The sequence below is a fragment of the Lonchura striata genome, chromosome 1 (assembly GCF_050655825.1).
Source record: "Lonchura striata isolate lonStrDom1 chromosome 1, ASM5065582v1, whole genome shotgun sequence".
NCBI lineage: Eukaryota > Metazoa > Chordata > Aves > Passeriformes > Estrildidae > Lonchura > Lonchura striata.
This window is the reverse complement of record NC_140703.1, coordinates 94173038-94195026: the sequence shown is the minus strand read 5'-3', so window position 1 is coordinate 94195026 and position 21989 is coordinate 94173038. Positions and strand designations below refer to the sequence as shown.

At 37.1% G+C, this 21989-nt stretch overlaps 1 protein-coding gene across 7 annotated transcripts in view; it reads left to right on the top strand.

Annotated features, from left to right (window-relative positions):
• Positions 1-21989, top strand: part of ARHGEF7 (Rho guanine nucleotide exchange factor 7) — a 116019-nt gene that overhangs the window by 76501 nt on the left and 17529 nt on the right. For all 7 annotated transcript variants that reach the window (XR_014956322.1, XM_021545598.3, XM_021545597.3 and 4 more), the window contains 9 exons: positions 5843-5981; positions 6860-6919; positions 8114-8260; positions 10098-10184; positions 13596-13674; positions 15031-15170; positions 15795-16019; positions 17039-17132; positions 19925-20014. Coding sequence is in view for 6 of the 7 variants with exons in the window: in XM_021545598.3 (XP_021401273.1) it covers positions 5843-5981; positions 6860-6919; positions 8114-8260; positions 10098-10184; positions 13596-13674; positions 15031-15170; positions 15795-16019; positions 17039-17132; positions 19925-20014 (1061 nt within the window). In the remaining variant the exon portion in view is untranslated. The remainder of the gene's footprint in view (positions 1-5842; positions 5982-6859; positions 6920-8113; positions 8261-10097; positions 10185-13595; positions 13675-15030; positions 15171-15794; positions 16020-17038; positions 17133-19924; positions 20015-21989) is intronic.

The window sequence follows — 21989 nt, the reverse complement described above, 5'->3', positions numbered from 1 at the left end:
TGGTAGATACCTTTTTGTCTCAGGAGTTGTTTTGGAACTATTTCATACTTCTTTTCTGGAGTTTAAATTCCTTCTGCTTAATGAATCAAGGTTTTTGAAGGATTAAGCAATTTTTCCCCAGATCTGTCATTGTATCTTGTAATTGAGTCTCAAGCCACCAGCTAAAGCTGAAGAGGTGGAGTTTGCCAGGTACGGTTGGGTGGTGCTCTGGCAGAGCTCTGAGTTTTCCATGTTCCCTTCTCATAGTAGCTGTAGTGCCAGTGTACACCACCCCTATTTTATTTACTTTATTCCACAACAGTCCCAGCTGTTTGGCTCCATTCTATCAGGTTTAGTTTTGCTTGAAGATCCCAGTTCATGTTTAAGGGTAGGTATTCCAATATATGATATTATTTCAGGAGATAATTTTGCTTGCTGGTGAGACCAGTACTGCCTTAAGGGTGTAGAGTTTAGTCAAACTAGCACTGTTCCTGTGTGTGCTTCTGATCATAAACATATGCTTGCCTTCCAGTAAGAGAAGTAACAGAACGAGTAATCAAAGGTGTGAAACAGTGAATGTCCTGCAGATTAAAATACCCATCTGGACACAAAGTACAGAAATGGGTAATTGGAGCAGGATAAGGAGTGCCAGGAACATGAAATGCTACCTAGCTGGAAAAGATCACAAGCAACAAAGTTCAGTGCAACAAGAAAGTCTAGCAAAAAAAAAAAAAAAAAAAAAAGGCAGAAGCTAGGACTTCCTATGGACTATATCCAAAAATGACAAGAGGAAGGAGGATATTTGAGCAGAGGATTTACTGAAGGTTGGATAACATAATTTAAAAAAACAAGTGTAACAGGCCCCACTGATCAGTGGACATAAAATTCTTTTGAGGATATATGGACAGTACAGACCCAATGTAACCAGCATCAGGTATGTAATTTTGGAGGGGTAGAATGGGATGTTAAACTTTTTTCCTTTGTTTATACAGAAGTATATTTATTTTAAAACAAACAGTAGAAAAATCTTTCCAGAAGAAAATATAATTTGATGAAAAGGCAGATGAAAATTTTTAACACACACTTTTTTTATTTTGCAAATTGGCAAATATGAAGCCAGTTCTCAGCAGCAAGAAAGCTATTCACAAATCTTTACTTGTTGAAACATTAATTTTGCTAGATTCTTCTGTTCTCTGAGATAACATGTCCCAAACATATTCTACACTTGCATCACAGACGTAGCAGTCAGGATAAAATTTGTGGAGCCAGAACAGGACAATTACTCTGAGTAACTGGAGCATGGAATACAGATCAGCTTGAGTCAGAAAACTCTTTGTGCTTCCCCCACTTTGGTGGATCCCTGAGCCTGCAAGTGTGCAGGCTGATGTCATACGCTGAGCAGCAGTCCCCGGGAGAGGAGCTTGACTGGGAAGCTTAGCCCTAGGAAATTAAAAGCTGCAGCAGAGGGGGTGCTGAGCTAAGCTGTGTCACGACGCTCTCAAAATGCGGTGCCTGTGTGCAGTCCTCAGACCCCTCAGCAGTGATAGCTCATGCTCCATCTATTACAAACAGAGACCTCCTTCAGAAGAGTAAGTTGTGATTTTAAATGTTTACATTTTTAGTTCCTGGATCTGCTTTCCTCAAGGTTCAATGGCCTTTTCTTTTTATTCTTCTGTTACTTGTAGGCACATCTGAACTTTGTTTTCTTCCCTCCTCCAGTGTGATTTGCAGCTTTTGAGGCAGCTCTTCTGAGGAGGATTTGAATATATTAGTAGGACTTAAAGACACTTTTCATGGTGACCTTTAAAATATCTCAAGCTGTGAACCAACTTTAGTCTGGAGTGGGGAGAACTCTTCAGCTTGAGATTTCAGAATAAATGAAGCACAGCACTTTTGTATGCTTCTCTGCATTTTATTGTGTAAAGTGATGCAAGTAGTGAATTAAAATCTCATCTGCCTCCTTCTAAAAAGCTACTTCCTTAGGCAGTTGTGGCTGAGTTGATGATTTCACTGTTCAAAAGTTTTCCTGTTCAGCTAAATGATAGCTTTTTATTAAAACATACTCTTAGCTGTGGGCTGGGGTTTAATTTAGCATATAATGCCTAGGAGACTGTGGTACTTGCAGGCATCAATTGAAATTGTGACATGAAAAAATGTCTTTTGCAAAGCAGCTGACATGGACTTTTTTATGTTGCAATGAAAAAATGGTTGTGAGCTGTTGTCATGTTCGAACAGTATTTTAACCTGCTCGTATGTTTTTGAAAGTAAAAGTAAACCCCTGCCATTATGTCCTGTATGCCATTTATCTTTTGTGACTAAATGAAAGACACTAGCTTTAAACTTTGAGCTATAGTAACATCCACATTTTGATGGATATTTTATGTCCACAAAGCTGCAGAGATGCCAGGTTAGTATAGCATGAGTAGAATGGTACAGAAGTCTGCATGATGGAACTGCTCAGACAAAATTTTGGGTACTATTGTATTAAAGGAGTGTGTGCCTGTATTCAGACTAGAGCTTGAATAAGCAGGCATGTCAAAACTTGTCATTGGGAAGCGCAGAAGTGTGTGAAAGAAAACATTGTCCTCTTGGGAATGTTGAGAGGAAAACTACGTCATTCAGTTTTAATTATACCTATTAACACTGCTCCCTGTTAAAGGCTTCATGATGATGCCATTGCTAAGCCTGTTTTTCAGGACTTTGTGTATGTTTCAAGTGAGCTGAGGTTTAAACTTGCTCCATAGAGCCCTATATTGTGATTAGGTAAAAAAGGTGATAATCAACACCAGGTTTCACTTGAGCAGAGAATGGCATAACCACTGAGTGTGTTTAGTTAAAGGGATTGCAGAGTAGACAGTGAAAACAAGATAATACCAGCTTTTTATTTCAGGTTTCCAATAAGTGAATTTTAATTCAAGCTACAGTGAATTTTCCCCTGTTTTTTCACACATCTCTTTCATGATGCTGAAGTTGAAGAAGTGGAACAATGATAATGAGAATTAGAAATTAATTAGAATTAGAATGTAGGTAAAACGGTAACCAAAGTTTCTCCTACAGTAAAAGCATTAAAAAAAAAGGCAGGGGGAAGTGCAGACATTGTCTGAGTGGATAGCTCAGCAAATACTATTTGTATAATGCATGTGTATGCACTCAACAGTATGGAAATGACTGAAGTAATTAGGAATAGGGGGTTTTGCCCCTTAGCAGTGTAAGGGCAAAAATGAGGACTGTTCAGAACAGCGTTAAAATGGGTAGCCTGTGGCATTTGAGAGTGGCACATCCTGTGGAAAATGCAGCTTTGTTAGGGGTGAGACAGTCTGTAATACACTTGTGGATTCTGCTGCCTGAAATGGGGAAGAGCAGTAGATAGTTTAAAAAGGCAGAGTTGGTAGAATGAGGCAGCAGGGGCTGTGTCTGACTGAAGCAAGCAAAATGCAAAGAATGAGTTTAAACAGCTACTTCTCTAGGTTCTTGTAGGAAATGTCTTTAAAATAAAGAGGATGAAGTATCAAGTACTGTGTGTAATCTGACTTTATGATGCTGAAATGGGTGGGGGTGAATACAGGTGCAATAAATGGATAAAACAGAAAAGCAATGACTTGCACATGATCAGTATCATACACATAGGGAAGTGAAATTTAAAACCATTGAGTTCTGTCTGGCAGAAGGGCTTTTCCAGGTGAACTTTGGTAAAGCTTCTGTGTAAATTGGGTGTCATACCTTTACTACTTACTGGAAACACTTTTTTCCTTTAACTGAGTCAGGAGTGTAGAGGAGATGACACCACGCTGTAGCTGTGCAGCCTGATGTTTCAGGGAATTACCCCGAATACTTGACCAGGAAGTAGCTGGTAATGTGGTAAACCCAAGACACAGTTACAAGACAAAATCTGTAGGTTTTTTTCAGGGTGCCACTGCAGTCAGCTGTCAAGTTCTGAAGTGGTGTGATTTTATGCTAAGCAAGGGCTATGATTAAGGAAGCATTAAGCAAAGTAGGTCTTCAGCCTCTGGTATTCAGAGCTGGCCAGCTTTACTTAAATTTAAGCTCAAAAAGTACTCGGGTTCATCTGTGTTGCTTTATTATAACCCTTCATGCAAGGTATTGTAGGAAGCTTTCAAGATGTTTTAATTTTGGCTAAAGCCTGTTTATGTCGATGATTTAGAAGGCCTGGAGTTGCTGATTGATATTTCCTGCTTAATAGGGATGCAAGATCTTTCCCAAGTGTGACCAGCTCTTCTCTTTGCATCTTTAAAATGCACAGTAGATGTTGAGAAATCCCATCACCCTCTTTCTCCTCTCTGTACTTAAATGCAGCTGAAATGGCACAAATACATACACTGAGGAGAGCCTGGGCCTTCTTAGAATGGGGACAGAAAGCTCTTGAAAGAGGTGATGTATAATGAGGATGGACCTGACAATTCAGAAACAGTGCTGGCTATACATAAACAAGGTATAGCTTAAGTAAATTCCAATTAACTAATCCGAAGACAAGTAAACTTGGAGTAAACTGTATGGAAAAGTATCTTCTTTTCTGTGACCTGGGGGAAACTTTGCTATCTGGGAGGTGAATGATCCAAGTGGGATGGTGGTAGAGTACTTACACTGATTGGATAGGAAGGTTACAGCTCACAGAACTGTGGAATCATTTAGGTTGAAAAGGACTTCTAAAACAGAATCCAACTGTTAACCCACCACTTCAAAATCTACCACTAAATGACGCCCCTAAGCACCATGTTTGTGTTCTTGTTCTGTTGTATTCATCTATTTGGACAAATGACATGAATAATCAGTGTCACTTGTTCTGCAGTGGAAGGAGTGTGTGTGTGTGTCTTGAATGCAGTAAGATGTTACATTTTTAAGAAACTACTTTCTGTATTTTTTTACATAGATTTTTGCCTTTAGAATTCTGTGGGTTTTTGCAACTTGTATTTTATGAAGCCTGGCAATCAGCCCAGATGCTGCTGTATCTTCCATTCTGAATGGAGAGGGCTCATTTTGTTCTTGGTGATTTAAACTCGTGAAAAGCTAGTCCTCCTCCACCATAGTCCTCTAAAATCTCTGCATTGTAAGCAGATGATGTTGCTATTTTGTTTTCTTCATAGCAAAGGGAGCTGAAATTCTCAGATCTGGTGTTTTAACTGAGTTGTTTAAAAAGTTGAGGGGCTGGGCCAGTTCTGCATTATTCAAATAACCAAAAAATATCTGGAGATGGGAAGTAGCAATTCATGATACATGGAGAGAATGGATTTCTTACAGTGGCTTTGTTGTGAAAAGAAGTGTGTTGTATAAGTCCACACTTAATGAAACCCTAGCTCATTAGAGAATAGACTGCACGGTGATTATTTCTACCATTTGTATGAATGTTGGTAACTTTTTTGCATTAACACCTTGGATGTGAGATGAAGTCATTAAACATGTAAGTGCAAGAGAAAAAAAACTTCTGAAATATTCTGTCTTCTTATTAGTGCCTGTCACCATGTAAATACCTATTTTTTAATTGTGTATGAAGCATTTGACTCTTGCTTGTGTATTACTTGTGTAAACTACCTCTAAGGTCATATGTCATTTTACTAGAATAAAGAGCTGTGTAATAAAATACAGCTTTATTCTGTATTGTAGAAGAGTGGATTTGTTCATATGTATGTTTTTCCCTGGTTGGGTCCCAAATCTGCACATGGCTTTGTTCCTGTATTTTGTTTAAAACTGGTCACAGCATTTAAGTCATACTTGAGTTAATTTTTTATTTGGCCTCCTGTTTTATTGGCATACTTCATTGCAGGTGAAAGATTGAATCATGAATCCAATGTAATTTATTTGTTTTGGTAATGTAATCTTAATTTGCTTAAATATCTTGTGTATGCAGTGAGGAACTAGGAGAATTCATGGAGATGAAAGGTGCAAACAGCCCTGGGATCCTTGTACTGACCACAGGCCTCAGCAAACCTTTTATGCGTCTGGATAAATACCCCACGTTACTCAAAGAACTTGAAAGGCACATGGAGGTATATCTTATCAGCATTTATGTTCCAGCTTAATGATGATTTGACAACAATTATTTTAAAGGTACATGTCAAACATGATGGGACCCAAAATTGCATTTGTTTGCTCTTCAGGCAGCCTTCTAAAACTACAGGCTGCAGTGGTTTATGTACAAGTCAGTGCAGTAAAACTTCCTGTAAAAGATAAACATTTAAAGTAAAACTATTCAGAGAAGCTAATCATCATTCCTAGAATAGTCTTACCAGGGTCTTTAGTTGACTTGACATTGAATGTGTCTACTGCACACTCCTTGAAGCCACTTTATCTTGCAGAGGGAGTGCTGCTTTTCACCTCAGTATGTGGAACACATTGGCAAAATAGTCCCTCTGACTTCTAGTGAGCACTGTCCAAAAGTGATCTTTACAGGACAAGGAGGTGTTTGAGGACATATTCAAACCTTTGCATTTTATAGGTTATATGTTTGGAGTGGGAAAAAAAGAGATAAATAGAAAGTGTGTAGGTCTTGTCACACAGATTGGTTTGTCAGCCAGTGACAGCAGAACATGCTCAATAGTCTGTAGGAAATCACCTTTATGATTTCCTGCTAAACAAAACTCTATTAATACTTTCTTCTTGGGAATTCAAAGTCTCTTATTCACTAGGTCTTGTAAAATTTATTTGGCTTTATTTTAAGTATAACTAGGATTGTGCTAAATAACTGCAGTTTTACTAAAGCCAGACCCACCAGTGTTTAATGTAAGGAAGATATGAAGAGACTAGATCAGTCTACAACTTCAATTTTACAGAATTGCTTATTTGGTTTTAGTTAAGCCTCTAACAATTTTTAAAATTAATTTTGCTGGAACTGAATGTTTTATGTATGTTTTCTCTTTTTTTTTAGGATTATCATCCGGATCGTCCAGATATTCAAAAATCCATGACTGCCTTCAAAAATCTTTCTGTAAGAGTGATAAAAGAATAGGTTATATATTTTAAGTAGAATGCTTTCTAATTACATCTTCCTCTAGTGCTTAAAAAAGTGAAGCTTTTTCATGAATGTGTAATAAATATTTAAAAGCCTGGAAATCAATGCTGTACATAGGCAGAGATAAGGATGGTAGTTTGCTGGGGAGTTGTAGTGAGTGGACTATTGGTATAAGAGTTGTGCAAAGTATTCTGTGCTTCTTTGTCTGCCCTCTCATCATAGTTCATCTCCCTTTCTACTAGTGCTTGCATGGCAAGTGTCCTGAAGAAGGGATTCTTTACAACAAATGAGTACATGTTCTGATTTTTCTCTATGTGCATTCCTTCTCAGGGAATGGCGTTCAATTTAAGAGAGCTTGAAGAGAAAAGTGCTAGTGAAGTTCAGAAGACAAAACTTCTAGTAATAATTGGAACAGGAAGCCTAATTTGAGCAGATAAGCTGTCTGCTACTGTCATTACAAAAAAAAAAAAAAACAACTCAGAAAAAGTATGCCTCAACAGCAACAAGCAATGATTAATGCAGTCACAGTTACAAGAAAGTTAATGTGTTCTGCTTCCTTTTAGGAATGTATACTGATGATAATCTGGCATTTTTTAAATCAGAAATTTAGTGTTATCAGTGTTCAGAAGAGGTTTGTGGATTACATCCTGTTGGGTGCTATAAAAGCAAGAGGAAACAATTCTGTTGAGAAAAATTAAAATAAACAGAAGTAGAACAGGTTGGAGTTACTTAATAAAAGTAAGAACACAAGGTTATAAATACTCAGGTTTGCAGAGGTGGCATGTCTCTGCTTACTGAAAGAAGGTGCTTTGTTGTATAGATATCTATTTCTGACAGCGGTGTTACTCTTTCTGCTGACCATGTCCATTTTTGCTTAGTCATACCAAAATTTGAATTATAAAGGAAGGAGAAAATTGAATAACAGAGCTATAACTGAATTTGGAATGGTAATTGAAGTCAATGTATTGAAAAGCTGTAATATTTTAGTAAAACTAGTTTATAAAAAATATTGGTAGCAGTCATCTAAATGAAAATTCTTCAAGTAAGGTTCTGTCTTCTGTGCATTACAAGCACAGCAGCAGTAAATACAACTGTAGTGGTGTTTTTACCCTTAAGCCATTTCAAATTAGTAGCGATTATAGAGATGTTGTTTTTCCCTATGTTTGTTAGGCACAATGTCAAGAAGTACGGAAACGGAAAGAACTTGAACTGCAAATACTGACAGAAGCTATTCGTTGTTGGGAGGGAGAGGACATCAAAACACTTGGCAATGTGATTTACATGTCCCAAGTCATGATTCAGTGTGCTGGAAGTGAGGTAATGTCCTTCTCATCTTTACTGTCACTCCTCCAATTATGAATAAAATTCACTATAATCATTATACAAAAGAAAGAGGGAGAGTGCTTCAGAGATGGTAAGCTACAGTCTTTCTGTGTTGATTTCAGGCGTTTTTTACAAAACCTGAAATAAAATTCCTTGAAGGTGTATAGTCTCTTCTGTAAAACTTACTGAAAAGTGATTAAATACAGCAGTTATAAATGTTGTAAGATGATTTTTGCAGGGCTTTTTTAGAGGGCATAATTGAACAAGATTTTCTATGTGTTGTTATATTACAGGGTCATTGTGCATAGCAGTTATTACAGTATGTTTTAAATAGCAAAACGTTTAAAGTTTTATGTTGTAAGGTGTCCGAGACAAACTCTTTGGCTGTTATGGGCACATTGCTCAAGTAGTAAATTTTGAAATACAAGCTTGAGTACCAAATGCTCTTTGAGAAATAGAAGAAGAAGATACATTAGAAAGTTACAAGTGACAAAGTGGGGTGATTTTTTTTTAACCAAAGAAGCAAATAAAACATAAAGAAAAACTTGTCCTACCAGAACTAATGTTAAAATAATCTGAAAAGCAAGTGCTAACAGAAAGGCAATGTTATACAGGTTGCTGACATGTTTTTATTGCTTGTTGTTCTCCTGAAAAATCAATGAGGCTTTGAATCTGATGAGGACTTCTGAATTGCAACCTCATTCGGTCCATTTCCTCCCTTAGAACAAAGAGGTCCATAAAGTGTTTATGCAACTGAATATTTAGAAGTTAGTCACTTGATATTTTTCTCTCAGATATTTTGTTAGGTGTTAAAAGTAAGTAAGTAAGATTCAGTAGAGCTGATCATGCATCTTCTGCAGTCATGTCTCTTTTTGAAGCCAGCAAAACCAATCACCATCCCCCACTCTCATTATGAGGTAAAATGTCAAATGTAATGGATTTCTAGAAGTTTCTGTTTAGCACTGCAGCTTTTTGGCAAGGTACAGGACAGCTTCATTTGTGCAACAGCAACTGGCTTTGGTTTTGTCTTTCTAAAAATGATATAAACATTTGCAAATGTTTACTTAAAACATTAAAACCTGTTAAAGACTTGTAATTTTGCAAAGATGCTTGAATTTAGGATGGTGGCTTTGTCAGTTGATACACTTACGTTGTCATTCAAATATTACACTTTAATGCTTCTCCCTTTTGTCTATAGCAGTAGATTCAGAGTAAACTTATCCTCCTTCCTTAAAAATACCCCAAACAAAACCACAATGGATGAAACCATACATGTAACCAGAAAATTAAAACCAGAACAAAGTATTGAGTGCTTTTGTTGTGACTATACTAATTATTCCTTTGCTTTTCTACTTCTGGGCATAATCCAGTGTTTAAAACTCTGATCTCCAATTTGAGAGACCACAGTCTCAATATGACTGTAACAGTATCCATCTAAATTATAGGAAGAAATAGATCCAGTATGTAATTTTTGTTTTACTGAAATTGACCACACAGTTGTTATCATATTAAGCAAGGTCAGTATTTCACCCAGACTATAAAATTCCTGTTGTAAAATACAAGGCTGTAATCTTCTAGAAAAAGTATAGGCATGTGTTAGTAGCATTTTTCAAATAGAAAATTAGTAATTCTGTCTTTTTATTTCCTTTTTTTATTTTCCTTTTTGTTTTTTTTTTTAAATTTTTCTAAATACAATGGAAAAATAGTTTTGCACTGAGCAAATATTGGTGGAGTAATCATCCAGTTAAAATGCTGATAGCTTTTAATAATACAAAAATGGGAGAGGGGACTTGTGATGGTGTATTTACTTTTTCATTTTCTTTCTAACAAGGAAAAGAATGAAAGATATCTTCTTCTCTTCCCTAACATTTTGCTAATGTTGTCTGCCAGCCCAAGAATGAGTGGGTTTATCTATCAGGTAAAGTAATATATTTACATATGTGTAAAAATGTGTTGGGACTTGTGTTATTTCCAAATGGTATTTCATAGGAAACTTAGTTGGATTATTAAACTTTTGCATTTATAAAGATAAAAGGTGATATCTTCAATAAGAAGTGGTCATCTGTTTTATGCAATTCTGGCCTAGAAGTGCAAGGTTTGATTTTCTTTGTAGCTGCGGCTATCACCATGGAGACATTGGGTTTTTTTACCTTGTTAGTAGTAGCTGATGAGAGGAAGTATTGGTAGCTTTTTATGTTTGTGTAGGAAACCAATGTTGCTGCATAGGTTTGTTAATGCTCTGACTGCTGCTCAAGACTTTGCAAGATTGCACAGCCCCCTTAAGCTTTCACTAGTGTGAATTAGGCTCTTACCATCAGTTTGTTTAGATGCATCCACATTAGCGTTTTATCTTGGAATCAGTGGCACACTTTAAAAATGCATCTTTTAGTTTTTTCTGTTTAATGCGCACTGAGTCAGTGGTTTGGGGCTCACAGACTAGATTCCATCTGGATGAAGTTGAAGTGGAAGGCATGCTCCAATGTACACTTGATATGCTCTAACTATGGGAAAAGATCAAGTGCATGGAGTGAGTCACTGGCCCCAGCCTTGGGCTTCTCAAGGTAACGCCACCTGGAATGCATACAAGGTGGCCCTAGGGACCTTAGGTGTTTGACTTCACAAATCCTCTACTCACAGCTGGTAGACAGTCTTTGTGTTCTCTCCCAAGTTTCCTAGCTGAGTACTTGTGGCTGCTGTCCCACAGGCCTGTTCCAGAGGTGGAACAACTGCTGTAGTGCAGGGATGCTGTTTGTCTTGGCTCCCCTGGAGCTCTGGCTGTGTTTCACAAAAGCACTTGCATCTTGAATATGTCGTTTCAAAGACTCCTAAGAGAGGCAAATGTGCAATACATGACTTCCAAAGTCTTGTAAATGTTCACGTAATGCCATGTGGGTTTGGGGCATCACAGTAAAATACCAAAAGGCGGAGAAAAACTGCAACAAAGTTCTAAAAGGAGACAGATTTCACCTACTAGAAATGCTTCTGTAAAACAGTCGAACAGGTCATTCCTTTCTTCTAAGCAGTGATTTGCCTGCTTCAAAGGAATGCTGAAGGTTGGTCATTCAGTGTTCCCATGTGATCAACCACAGCAAGTCACGAAAATGGGACTTCATTTTTTTTTAAATTAAGAGCAATTAAATTCCAAAATTTGTGTTTGGATTTGTACCTTACTTGCCACAATTGTAGACTGATTTGTCTGAAATGCTGCTGCATTAGGTGGTTCAACTAGACAGTCAAGTTTATTAACTTTGTGGCACTTCTAATTATCCCAGTGTTGATGGAAAAAGATAGTAGAAAAGGCAGGTTAGTTCTGTGCTCCAAGTGGCACAGTCAGAATTTCTGATGGAGATAGATTCTTTTGTACTGATTACAAAGCAGCTGTCTGGAAATGTAGTATGTTAACAAGCGGCATGAAATTAAACAGTCTGTTTAAAAAGCTTTATTTTTCCTCTCCTAACACTTGCATTTCTTCTTCTTTCCACCCACTTTATCCCCTACAGCATTATTCAATAAATAAATAAGCCATTTTCTGTGATTTGTCTTCAGTTTCTACTCAGAGTGGCCACAGCATTTTCTTGGTGTTCACTCTCCAGTCATCCCTTGAAAGCAAAACTCTTAATTTCCTCACAACCATTCTCAGTGCTATGATAGTCCCAGCACTGAGAATGTCCCAGATTTTAATGACTACATGTTCGCAGCAAGGTGAAATTATTTCATCACTGTTTGTGTCTGACACAGTTGATCAGAGCCCATGTTTAGAGTGCATAATGTGGGCCTCCTGGATGTTTTTTCTGAGGTTCACATTTCAGAACTGGGATGCATATGGGCAGAAGATGATGCAGTTCTCCCAGTCATTCTCAGGGAAATGATGCCATTGGAGGCATCATCCTGCATTTCTGAATAGCCCACTTGTTGTCAGGCTTCAGATTTTCTGGTCAGTAGTGCTGATATCTACCACAGAAGCTTATGGGAAGAACTTGTAGCAGGGGTAAGCTGAAGTCACAAGGAGCAAGGAGCATACTTCTTAGGAGGGCTACACGATTGTTTGTTAAAAGAAGGGAAATATAAATTATTCACAAGTTCACTTCAGTTTTCTGTTTTGCTGACTTTGTTCTTTTTCTTGCCATGTGGTTCAGGTGATCTCTGTCTCCAGTGTACCCCTATATTGCCTCCCCACCTGTGTCAGCAGTTCTTGCACATCTCTCTTGTTGTGGTTTTATGCTGTGTTATTCATGAACCAGCAAACACAGGAAAAAAGGGAAAAGAGCAAATTTTAGCTTCATTATGTAGTACACATGGCCACCATGTTTCCTTCAGTGGGGAAGCTGCCACAAGAGAACTCCTTTCTCTTTGCTATCTTGGGCCTGAGCATGCTCTGTGCCTGCAGAATACAAAGTGATTTTTCATTTTCAAGCTTCTAAGAAACCTTTGTCCATTCTGCTGTCTTTAGGAAAGAGGAAAACATAGAGTTTGTTTTTATTCTTTTTGCTGTGTTGGAGCCAAAATTCCACAGTACATAGTATTTGTGATTTTGCCAGTATTTGCTGAATAGTGTTTCTGTGCAGGAGAATACAGGATGTCTTAAAGAACTTTTCTTGAAGTTTCATTTTCAGTAAAGCCTTTCTTCCCACAAATACTCAATTTTATTTATTCTTCTGTGTTGCTAAAGGGTCAAAAAGTTATCCTAAACGGACTTTTTTTTTCCTGCTAGACTGGGTTTAAAATGGGATTTCCTGCAAAATTAGTATGTTCTTCTGAAGAAAACTTACAGATTTGAAGGTGTTCACTTCTTTTGTTTCTGCTCAAAGTATTTCTGTGAAGGAATTTAGTAGAAGATTTATTAGAGAAATAAATCTAATATTTATTATTAAATATTAAGTAAAAATAAGCATTTGTTTAGTTAAATACTCTTTCATCAATTTACTTGTTCTACAGACCTTATTCTGGGAGCTAATAAGGCAGTTTGCAAACAAATGTGCTCAAAGAAGTCACTGTTGCCTCCAGTCATGTAATATGATCCTGAAGGTCTCAGTTTCAAGAATCCAAGACTGAGGAATGATTACTATTGTATTTGTATGGATTTTGTAGCCTGAGTAGGTATCAGCTAGACTTACTGACATGACAAATGTTATTTGCAGAAGCTGGACACATGAGAAACTTCCATTGTGACATGTTTGTATGGATTTTTGAATGTTTTTAAACCCATTGGGGTGTATGTGTCAATTTACTGTGAATGTCTTTTTTAAGAGCTTAAAGTTAGTATTTTCTTTAATTGGTAATGCTTTTACGTATTTTGTATTTAATGTTGATATTTCCATCTTTTTTTAAGGGAAAACTGCCTATGACAGGAATGACTATTACAAAGCTAGAAGACAGTGAAAACCATAAAAATGCATTTGAAATATCAGGTATTGCCCATTAATATTTTTATTTACTAGTTATTCCAGGATACACTGTTTCAATCATCAGTGTTCATTCTGAAGAGAGGAAAAAAATTTTTTTATGGTATGGGTGATCAAGCACTGGCACAGGGTGCCTGGAGAGATGGCTGTCCTTGGAGGTACTGGAAATCTTCCTGGCCATGATCCCAAGCAACCAGCTCCAGGTGTCTGTGCTTGAGCACTGTGGGGTGGGACCTACAGGGATCCCTTAGAGCCTCAGCCATCCTGTGGTTGTACAGACTTTGTAACAGAGCCTCACTTGAAGGTTGTTTTTTACTGCTTCTCTTAAGCAGTTAAGGAGCTCTTTGCATGGGATTCATCCTGGAATTTCTGTATTTTAATGAATGGAAGCAGTGGCCTTGGAGAAGCCCTTTTGTGATGAAGCAGTTCCAAGCACACTATTTTCTGAAAGAATAGGAATTTGAGAGGCTCTGAAAGAGCTTTGAGCAAGAGTTTTCCTCTAGAAATTTTCCACCTCTTTCTGAGAAAACGAGATTCTTCTTTAGCATCTCTGATGTTAATGATTATTGCCATTGTGCTTATAGGTAGTTTCTATCTGTGTAGTCATTCATTTAATCATGTATGTCCTGAGACAATTTAAAGTACAGTGCAGGGTCCCCATGGTGGAGTTTTGTATCTTCATTAATTTCCTGGATCAGTTCTTCATCCAAGCAGATTGCATTTAAAGAAACTAATTTTGACTGTCTCAAGTATTATATCAATGTCATAAGTCACAGGGGAAGAAAATTGTTTATATTGAGAAAAAAATAGGTTTTTGCAGTAATAGCTATGAAGCTGACCTCAAGGGGAATGTGATGGGTTAAATGGTATTAAATGGTTATATGGTGCAGAAGTGAGTTTTCTTTGGTTGAGATTATATTCCCAAGTGACTTTTGCCTTAGCTTTCATTTTATGCCTTTTTCTGAGAGAAGACTGGTGAACTCTTTATTTTATAACTTTTCCTGTGTTGTAGTGTACAGACTCAAGAATGACATTTTGGGCTATGTGCTGGCTTTGCTGGGGAGGATGGAGAAGCATAAGGCTAGTAGATGAGTCTGTCTCCTACTCTTGTCATTTAAGGTTGTGCTTAATTAGAGATAGGGGAAAAAAGAACACCTGTGCTAGACTAAGAATAAATACATGGAGGCCATGTGTATTACAGCCTGGAAAAATGGGATGCTGTTGTGCTGAAAATACGATTTAAATTTTTGCTTAGTATTGAGAGGACATAATGTTTTAGGAAATGTGTCTTTTTAAATCATGTTAGATCAACTAAGCTGTTATTTTTTCGTTTCCTTTGTCTTTCTGGTTTCTATCACCTAGGAAATATGATTGAAAGGATATTAGTATCTTGTAACAATCAACAAGATTTGCATGAATGGGTGGATCACCTGCAGAAGCAAACCAAAGTCACAACTGTTGGGAATCCCACCATTAAACCTCACTCTGTGCCATCTCACACGGTAAGAAATGAATGAGCAGAATTAGGTTCTAATTAGGTTGTCTAGTAAATATAACACCATGGAAACATACTTTTTTTTAGCCATTAGTAACAAAAACTGAATTTTGTCACTGTAGTTTAATAGGTAAAAAGATAATTCTGTTTTTAATTGTGTGAACAAAGAATAAAATGCTTAAAACCAGGTATAACAGCTAAATAGGGTGAAAAAAAGTTCATTATCATTACTTTTTCTGTTTTGACCAAGTGCATACCTCACCATTTTTCAAGTATACTTAGAACAGTAGGTTTTAATTGGTGATACTTGACAGGCTGTGGAAAAACAGTAATTTCTTTTGGGTTCAGCATTTGACTTGTTGGATATGAATGGTTCTAAATTCAGCTCCACCCTTAGTGGTGAGAGAAGTGGGAGCAAGGCTATTCTATCTTTAGTTTGTACTCTGTATGTGGTAAACAATAAAAAATTTAAGCTCCTTTTTTCCAAAAAATAATTTAGTGTAAAGTTTTTCGAAGGCCAGCTGTAATAAACAGAAATGCTATAGCAAGTGGATTATTTCACCAGTCCTTGAAGACACTATGTCTCCATTACGATAATATGCCTTCTTTCCTTTTCCATCATGTTTGACAGCTTCCTTCCCACCCAGTGACTCCCTCCAGCAAGCATTCAGACAGCAAGCCAATACCACTGACTCCTGCCTACCACACTCTCCCTCATCCCTCGCATCATGGGACTCCACACACCACAATCAACTGGGGACCACTGGAACCGCCCAAGACGCCCAAGCCGTGGAGCCTGAGCTGCCTGCGGCCCGCGCCCCCCCTGCGGCCTTCGGCTGCTCTGTGCTATAAAGAGGTGAGCTGCAGCGGCCAGGAAACAAGAGTGGGGCAGGCCTCCAGTAGGAAGCTGTACATTTTTTATGGTGGCTGTGTGCATGTGACTTTCCTTTAATTTTGTAAATCTCGTAAACAACGGGAAAAGTGAGATTTGATCGCAGTGCAGTATTTGTATTGAAACTTAGCTGCCGTAAGAGATTCTTCTGTTTGGCGGTATCACTTTGGCTGTACTATATGCTTATTTTGTCATTTAACTTGAAATCCTGTTATACTTTCATGTGTAGGCCACTAAATTCTCCAATGTATTAAAATTTCAATAATTTTTATAGTGTTTAACATACAATAATGTCCAAAACCTATCTTGATCAACTTTGGTAGGTCCTGCTCAATCACCTTTTTACTTTCTTGTTCTGTATTTTCACAGAAGATGTATAGTATCCTTAAGGTAAAAAGTAGAGCAGCATCTTCCTTTTGTACCTGAAACTTAGTATTGTTCCTGTAAATTACTATGACCACATTTTGTGCAGAATTGCTGCTGGATTTGTTGTTTCTTTGTGGTTTTCATTTATTATGTTGGGTTTTGGTTTTATTTCCTGTAGACCTCTGTAAAAACAGACCTAAACTTTCAGAAATTTTGGCTTTGAAAGCTATAGTACCTGCCAAGCTTCCTTGTTAGGTCCTTTTTTACTTGCTTCCCACTAGACAAGTGAAATGGGTTGTCTCTTCAGCTGTTCAGGAAAAAGACCTGTTAAGGTATTCCTGCCTCTTCTCTTCACTCTAGATCCCAAACAGGCTGGATGCCTTTGCAGCAGGTTTTATTCTCTTAATAGAACAGACAAAATACTTGGATGTGTGTGTAGTTGGAGAAAGGGTAGAGAGGAAATCAGCCAATTCAAGTGAATTGAACATGGCAAAAAATACTAGTAAATTGAATTTTGGTGCTGTTAAGTTTTTTAGTTAGTAATTCCTGTATGCATCTTAGAAGTTAAAATCTTGAAATGCTGTCTAGAAGCTTTACTTTTTATTTTTCCTATACAGGATCTCAGTAAAAGCCCTAAAACCATGAAAAAGCTGCTTCCCAAACGCAAGCCAGAGCGGAAGCCATCAGATGAAGAGTTTGCACTGAGAAAAAGTAAGAGAGACTTGAACAAATATCTGCATAATACAAAGGGTGGAATTAACATCAGTCTACATTCTGTAAGAGTTAGGTGTACAGTGTAAGCAAGTCACCTGGTTTCCTCTCTCATGTCAGGGCAGAGGGGTAGATATCTCCAGAGGATGATTTGTTATAGTCATCTTGTGCCACGATGGCATTTGTAGAGCTTTACTGATTGCGAAGTGCCTATTTCTGTTTGTTACAGAAGGAAGATAGGTTCACTAGAGAGCCAGGGGAAGTTCAGTGAGGTAAACCTGTCTTTTAGTACTGTAAACAACAAGGTGAAGATGCTGAACCACTCTTGCAGAATACTTTGTTGCTGTGTTCTTTACTTGATCTTGGTAGGAGCCTCTGTTGTCCTGGGTACTGGAAAGCTGGTTATTGCTGCTGATTTGAAGACAAGTTGCTTCCACAATCCTTCTAGGATTCTCTTATCTCTTGTAAATAAAGTCATTTGCTCATGTCTATATCTAAATAAATTGCAGATATTTAGGCTGCCTGAAGTCTGAAGAAAAACACTGATCTGATAGAATATACAGAAAGAGAGAGGTTAAAATCTGGATGTTGGGATAATTTGAAGTGGAGGGAGTATTAATGTTAATAAAGCAAACAGTATTCACTTACTTGTCAGTGTTGCTGTAATTCTTAGAAATGTGTGTCAATGAATAATCTGATTACTTGTGTCAATAAAAGACAGGGTGTTTTACTGGACAGATTTTTGCTATAGCTTTTGCTTCTCTGTGTCTGTCCTTTGCTCACGGGCTTTTTAAGATAGTCTGTGCCAATAGTGTTCAGTGCATGAAGTGTGTTATTGTGGCAGTTGTCTCTCACAGGCTTATGTAGGATTGGAGAGAAAAAGCTTTTCCTCAGGGTGCTCTTGGTTTGTCTGAGGTGTTAGTCCTTCTGAATGTTCTGTGAATTTCATATGGCAAAGGCTAAGGTAGTGAGTAGAATGGTGTTCTGTTCTTGGATGTACAGGTGGATGTTGTAGTTCAGGATGTTTTGTCCTTACAGCAAGGCATCTGTTTATGAAAATTGAAAGCGGTGTAATACAGTATCATTTCAGATGTCAGAGAATGGAGATTCAGTAGTTGTAATGATAATGATGAAGCTGTCAACTTGCAGGTTTAACAATTGTTAAAGAACACAATGGGAGAAGCTAAGGGTTTTTACCTGGGGGAAGGAAGGAGTCTGAACCTTGCAAATGCATTGTTCTACTCCTGATTTGCTAACTTTTATTGAAAAGTGTTTTTTGGTAGCTTTTAGTCAAAGAGTGTTTCTTACAGGTTCTTGGTATTCATCTTCCCTAATCAGTAATTAGAAGCTTCTGTTAGTGTTCCTTCAACTTTCTCAACTTTTTTTTGTGGATCTATAAAAGTTTCCCACTTCTATTGAACTTAAAGCATATTGATAGAGAGGTCTGGGTTTTGTTACTTCCCTTCTCAGGAATCCAGAGAATATGTGGGCTATGTTTTGTGAACTGCTGTGTCAAATTAGCATTTCAACAGACAAAACAACTGAGATGTTTCAAGCAACTGCCTTCAAAATGCTATTTCATAAGTAAATGCCTTGCTACTGTAATTATATGGTGCTGCATTCTAACTAACTACAAAATCCAATTATTTTTCCTGCCTTGAAAGAGGGATAACCCATACTTTGGAGTTCCTGCATCTCTTAAGCTGTATGAAAATTATATCGGGTCAAGATAATTTCTGCAGTAGCTAGCATTTGTCCCAACAAATGTTTGGAAAGTTGGCTTTGTTCTGGTGATAATAAACTACAAAACCCAACAGGATGCATTGGCTGGCAGATAATACAACTTTATTTTGATGTTGAAGGCTGCTCAGATTCATGTAGTAGGACATTTTCAAACCTAGCTATTTCACAGGGGAAAGGAGGAAAAATGCTTTTAAAACAACAAATTTCCTTGTGTCTTTCCTTGCACAGAGACTTCTGCTTTAATCTCAACTAATAATGGTAGAGGTTCACTCTATTGTGAGTGAACAATTTGACACTATTTTTACTGAATCACCCAATGTGATTTGCTGTGCAGCTTTACCTTTGGAAAATGTTGCCATGTTAAGCTTGAATAGTTAAATTTGTTCAGTAGTGCTGTTTCTGTGTTGAAGTCTGAGTAGTTTAGGGTAGTCACTTTTCACAGATATAGGTACATGATAGCAGCATCTTCCCTTCTGCACACTGGACTGAAATGATGCTTTTAATCCTGAGTGCTATTTTCAATTATGTGCTGTTGAAAGGGGTGAATTTGATTTTATTTATATATATATATATATATACGAACACACATATTCACACAAATGCAAAAAACGTTTTCAAGATGTTTTCTGTGAATTAGTATTCTGTTTCTTGATTATCTTTGATTAAATAATGGAATAGTATGCATACTGAAATGTGTGTTATTATATAATAACTTGAGTATATAGGGGTTTTCAGTAAAATGACTACTTTAGAATGATTGTCCTCACACTTCAAAACACATTCTGTACAACATCAGATGCTCAGAAAATATCTTGACTGTGTGGGTGGTTACTCTGAATTATTTCTAAGCATTTCAAAATAGTATTTGTCTTTTTAAACTGTTACTTTTGTTCATTGAAGTTTTATTTTTAAAATGGTATGATTAAAATAATTTTAAAGGGTTGATTAGGCTGAACTTTGGACTCAACCAAACTGTACTGATTCACAAAGACTTTTCTATATTAAGAAACATGCCCATGTTTAAAATTCTGTTTCCCTATTGATTCTAGGTACAGCTGCTTTAGAAGAAGATGCTCAAATTCTTAAAGTCATAGAAGCATATTGCACAAGTGCCAAAACACGTCAAACATTAAATTCAAGTAAGTTAGCCATTTCTACCCATTTCAGTGCTTTCTAATTAAAACACAAATAAGATAGTTTGCAAGAGAGTGCTGTATATTCTCAACCCTTTGCAAGTAGCAAGCTGGACCTGCAAATTATAATAACCTGTTTCTGGTTTAACATCAATGCCAGGTGTTTATGTATTGGATGCCAAGGAACATGGTTAGAGATTATAATTTTTTCAGTATTTTGAAACAATTCAAAATAACAAAAACCCAAATGTAACTACTTGTCATAGTTTAAAATTGTACTAAAGCTTTAACATGACTAAGAGTTGTCTGAACTGAATATAACAGCTAATCAGTATGCTTTTAGATAAATTTCAAGATGCTGGTAAGTAGGAGGAATGAAGAAGTCATTGTAATTTTGAAGGACTGTATTTTTGTTGTGTTCTGTTCAACAAAGGCTTTGTCCATGGAAAAGTAACCTAGACCTATAAAATTTCTTTAATTTGATTGCCACTAGTTGTTTTTAGTATTAATTACAAATTTGAATCCCATCTCATAATTTCAGGAGAAATTGTTCTCAGATGTGTGTTGCCTAAAGCCATTTTTAGTTTCTCAGATCAATACCTAGCATATTGAAAACCTGTAACGTGCCTCTGGGGTCCTACTTCATTTAATCCAAATCAAGGTTGCCATGTGGAGTTCCTCTGTATTGTAAGTAAAACATTGCTCAAAGCAGGGGAGTCCACCAGCATGTGTTCCATTTACACAAGGAAGGAGAAAATGCTGTTGCGTTTGTTCCTTTTTGCACTGTTGAATGCAAATTTAATTTGGAGATCCTTGGAACACAGTATAAAGAATTTGAAGTACTTGGCTGGTTTTGCTGGAACTAGAAGACTGGACATCATAATTTCTTGTCCACTAAAGCTATTTAAATTTTGCAATATTAATCACTCCTACTGCTGCCTATAGTGCTCTAGGCCTGTTTTGCTTCCAAGCAAAAGCACTTTGTGCTGACAGTTGAAATCTTAAAACACAATTGCAGACTTAGTTCTTGAATTTTCCTAATACATGTTTATATGCTATTGCCACCTTGAAAAAGACACAGCTACTTTGTATTCCTATGTAACTTACAATGGAAATATGGCAGCTATATTAGACTGCTAAAACTTCTCAAGTAACAACAAAAGCCTTAATTTTTGTCTTAACAAACCATAGATTTCCAAGATCATTAAATCAACTAGTACTATTTTTTTATTAATACTAATCTTTTTATAGTCCTACAGTCATTAAAGTAGTGTGTTTAATTGGATAAAGGGAATAAATGAGTTCAAAGTTCTGAAGATATACTGTTGTTCCAAACAAAATCAAATGTGATTATTGCCATCTAAACACCTCAACTGTGATCTGTTATTTCCAAGGATAATGTGACAAGAAATGGTTGGGAAAACATTTGCACTTGCACAGTAGTGTGTGTGTGCAGATATGAAGTGGATATGATTTTTTTTGCTTGCCTATTTTTCCTCTCTATGTATATTTAAGAAATATACATAGTGCTGTGGGTATCATTGCATACATCAGAAGTCAGCAGCTTTTATTTGCTCTTAATTGCAGCAAGGAACAATTTTTTTATTGATTAGGCACACAGCTGCTTTGTTTGGAAAGCATAGTGTTGTCACATAAGGCTATGTTTCAGAAGGTCCATTTGTAAACTGGAATTGGAAATGGGAAAAGAACCAATAAAGTTGCAATTGCTTCTGTTGGAGCAGTAGTCAGTGTAGAATAATAGAATGAGAGAGTTGTCTTCCATCTGTGAAGTATGCTTGTTTTTTACATACTCCATTCTTACCTCCCAGTTATTATTCTCCTGTCCCTCACAGCACTCACTGGGCAATTCCTTTACTGCACCTTCATCTGCTGCTTTTGGCAGTGTCAGTACAGCAGAGCTGTGGCACCAGTATAAACTGGTAAGGTGTGGCATTAGAGGTGGCAGAGCAGCTTTTTATCA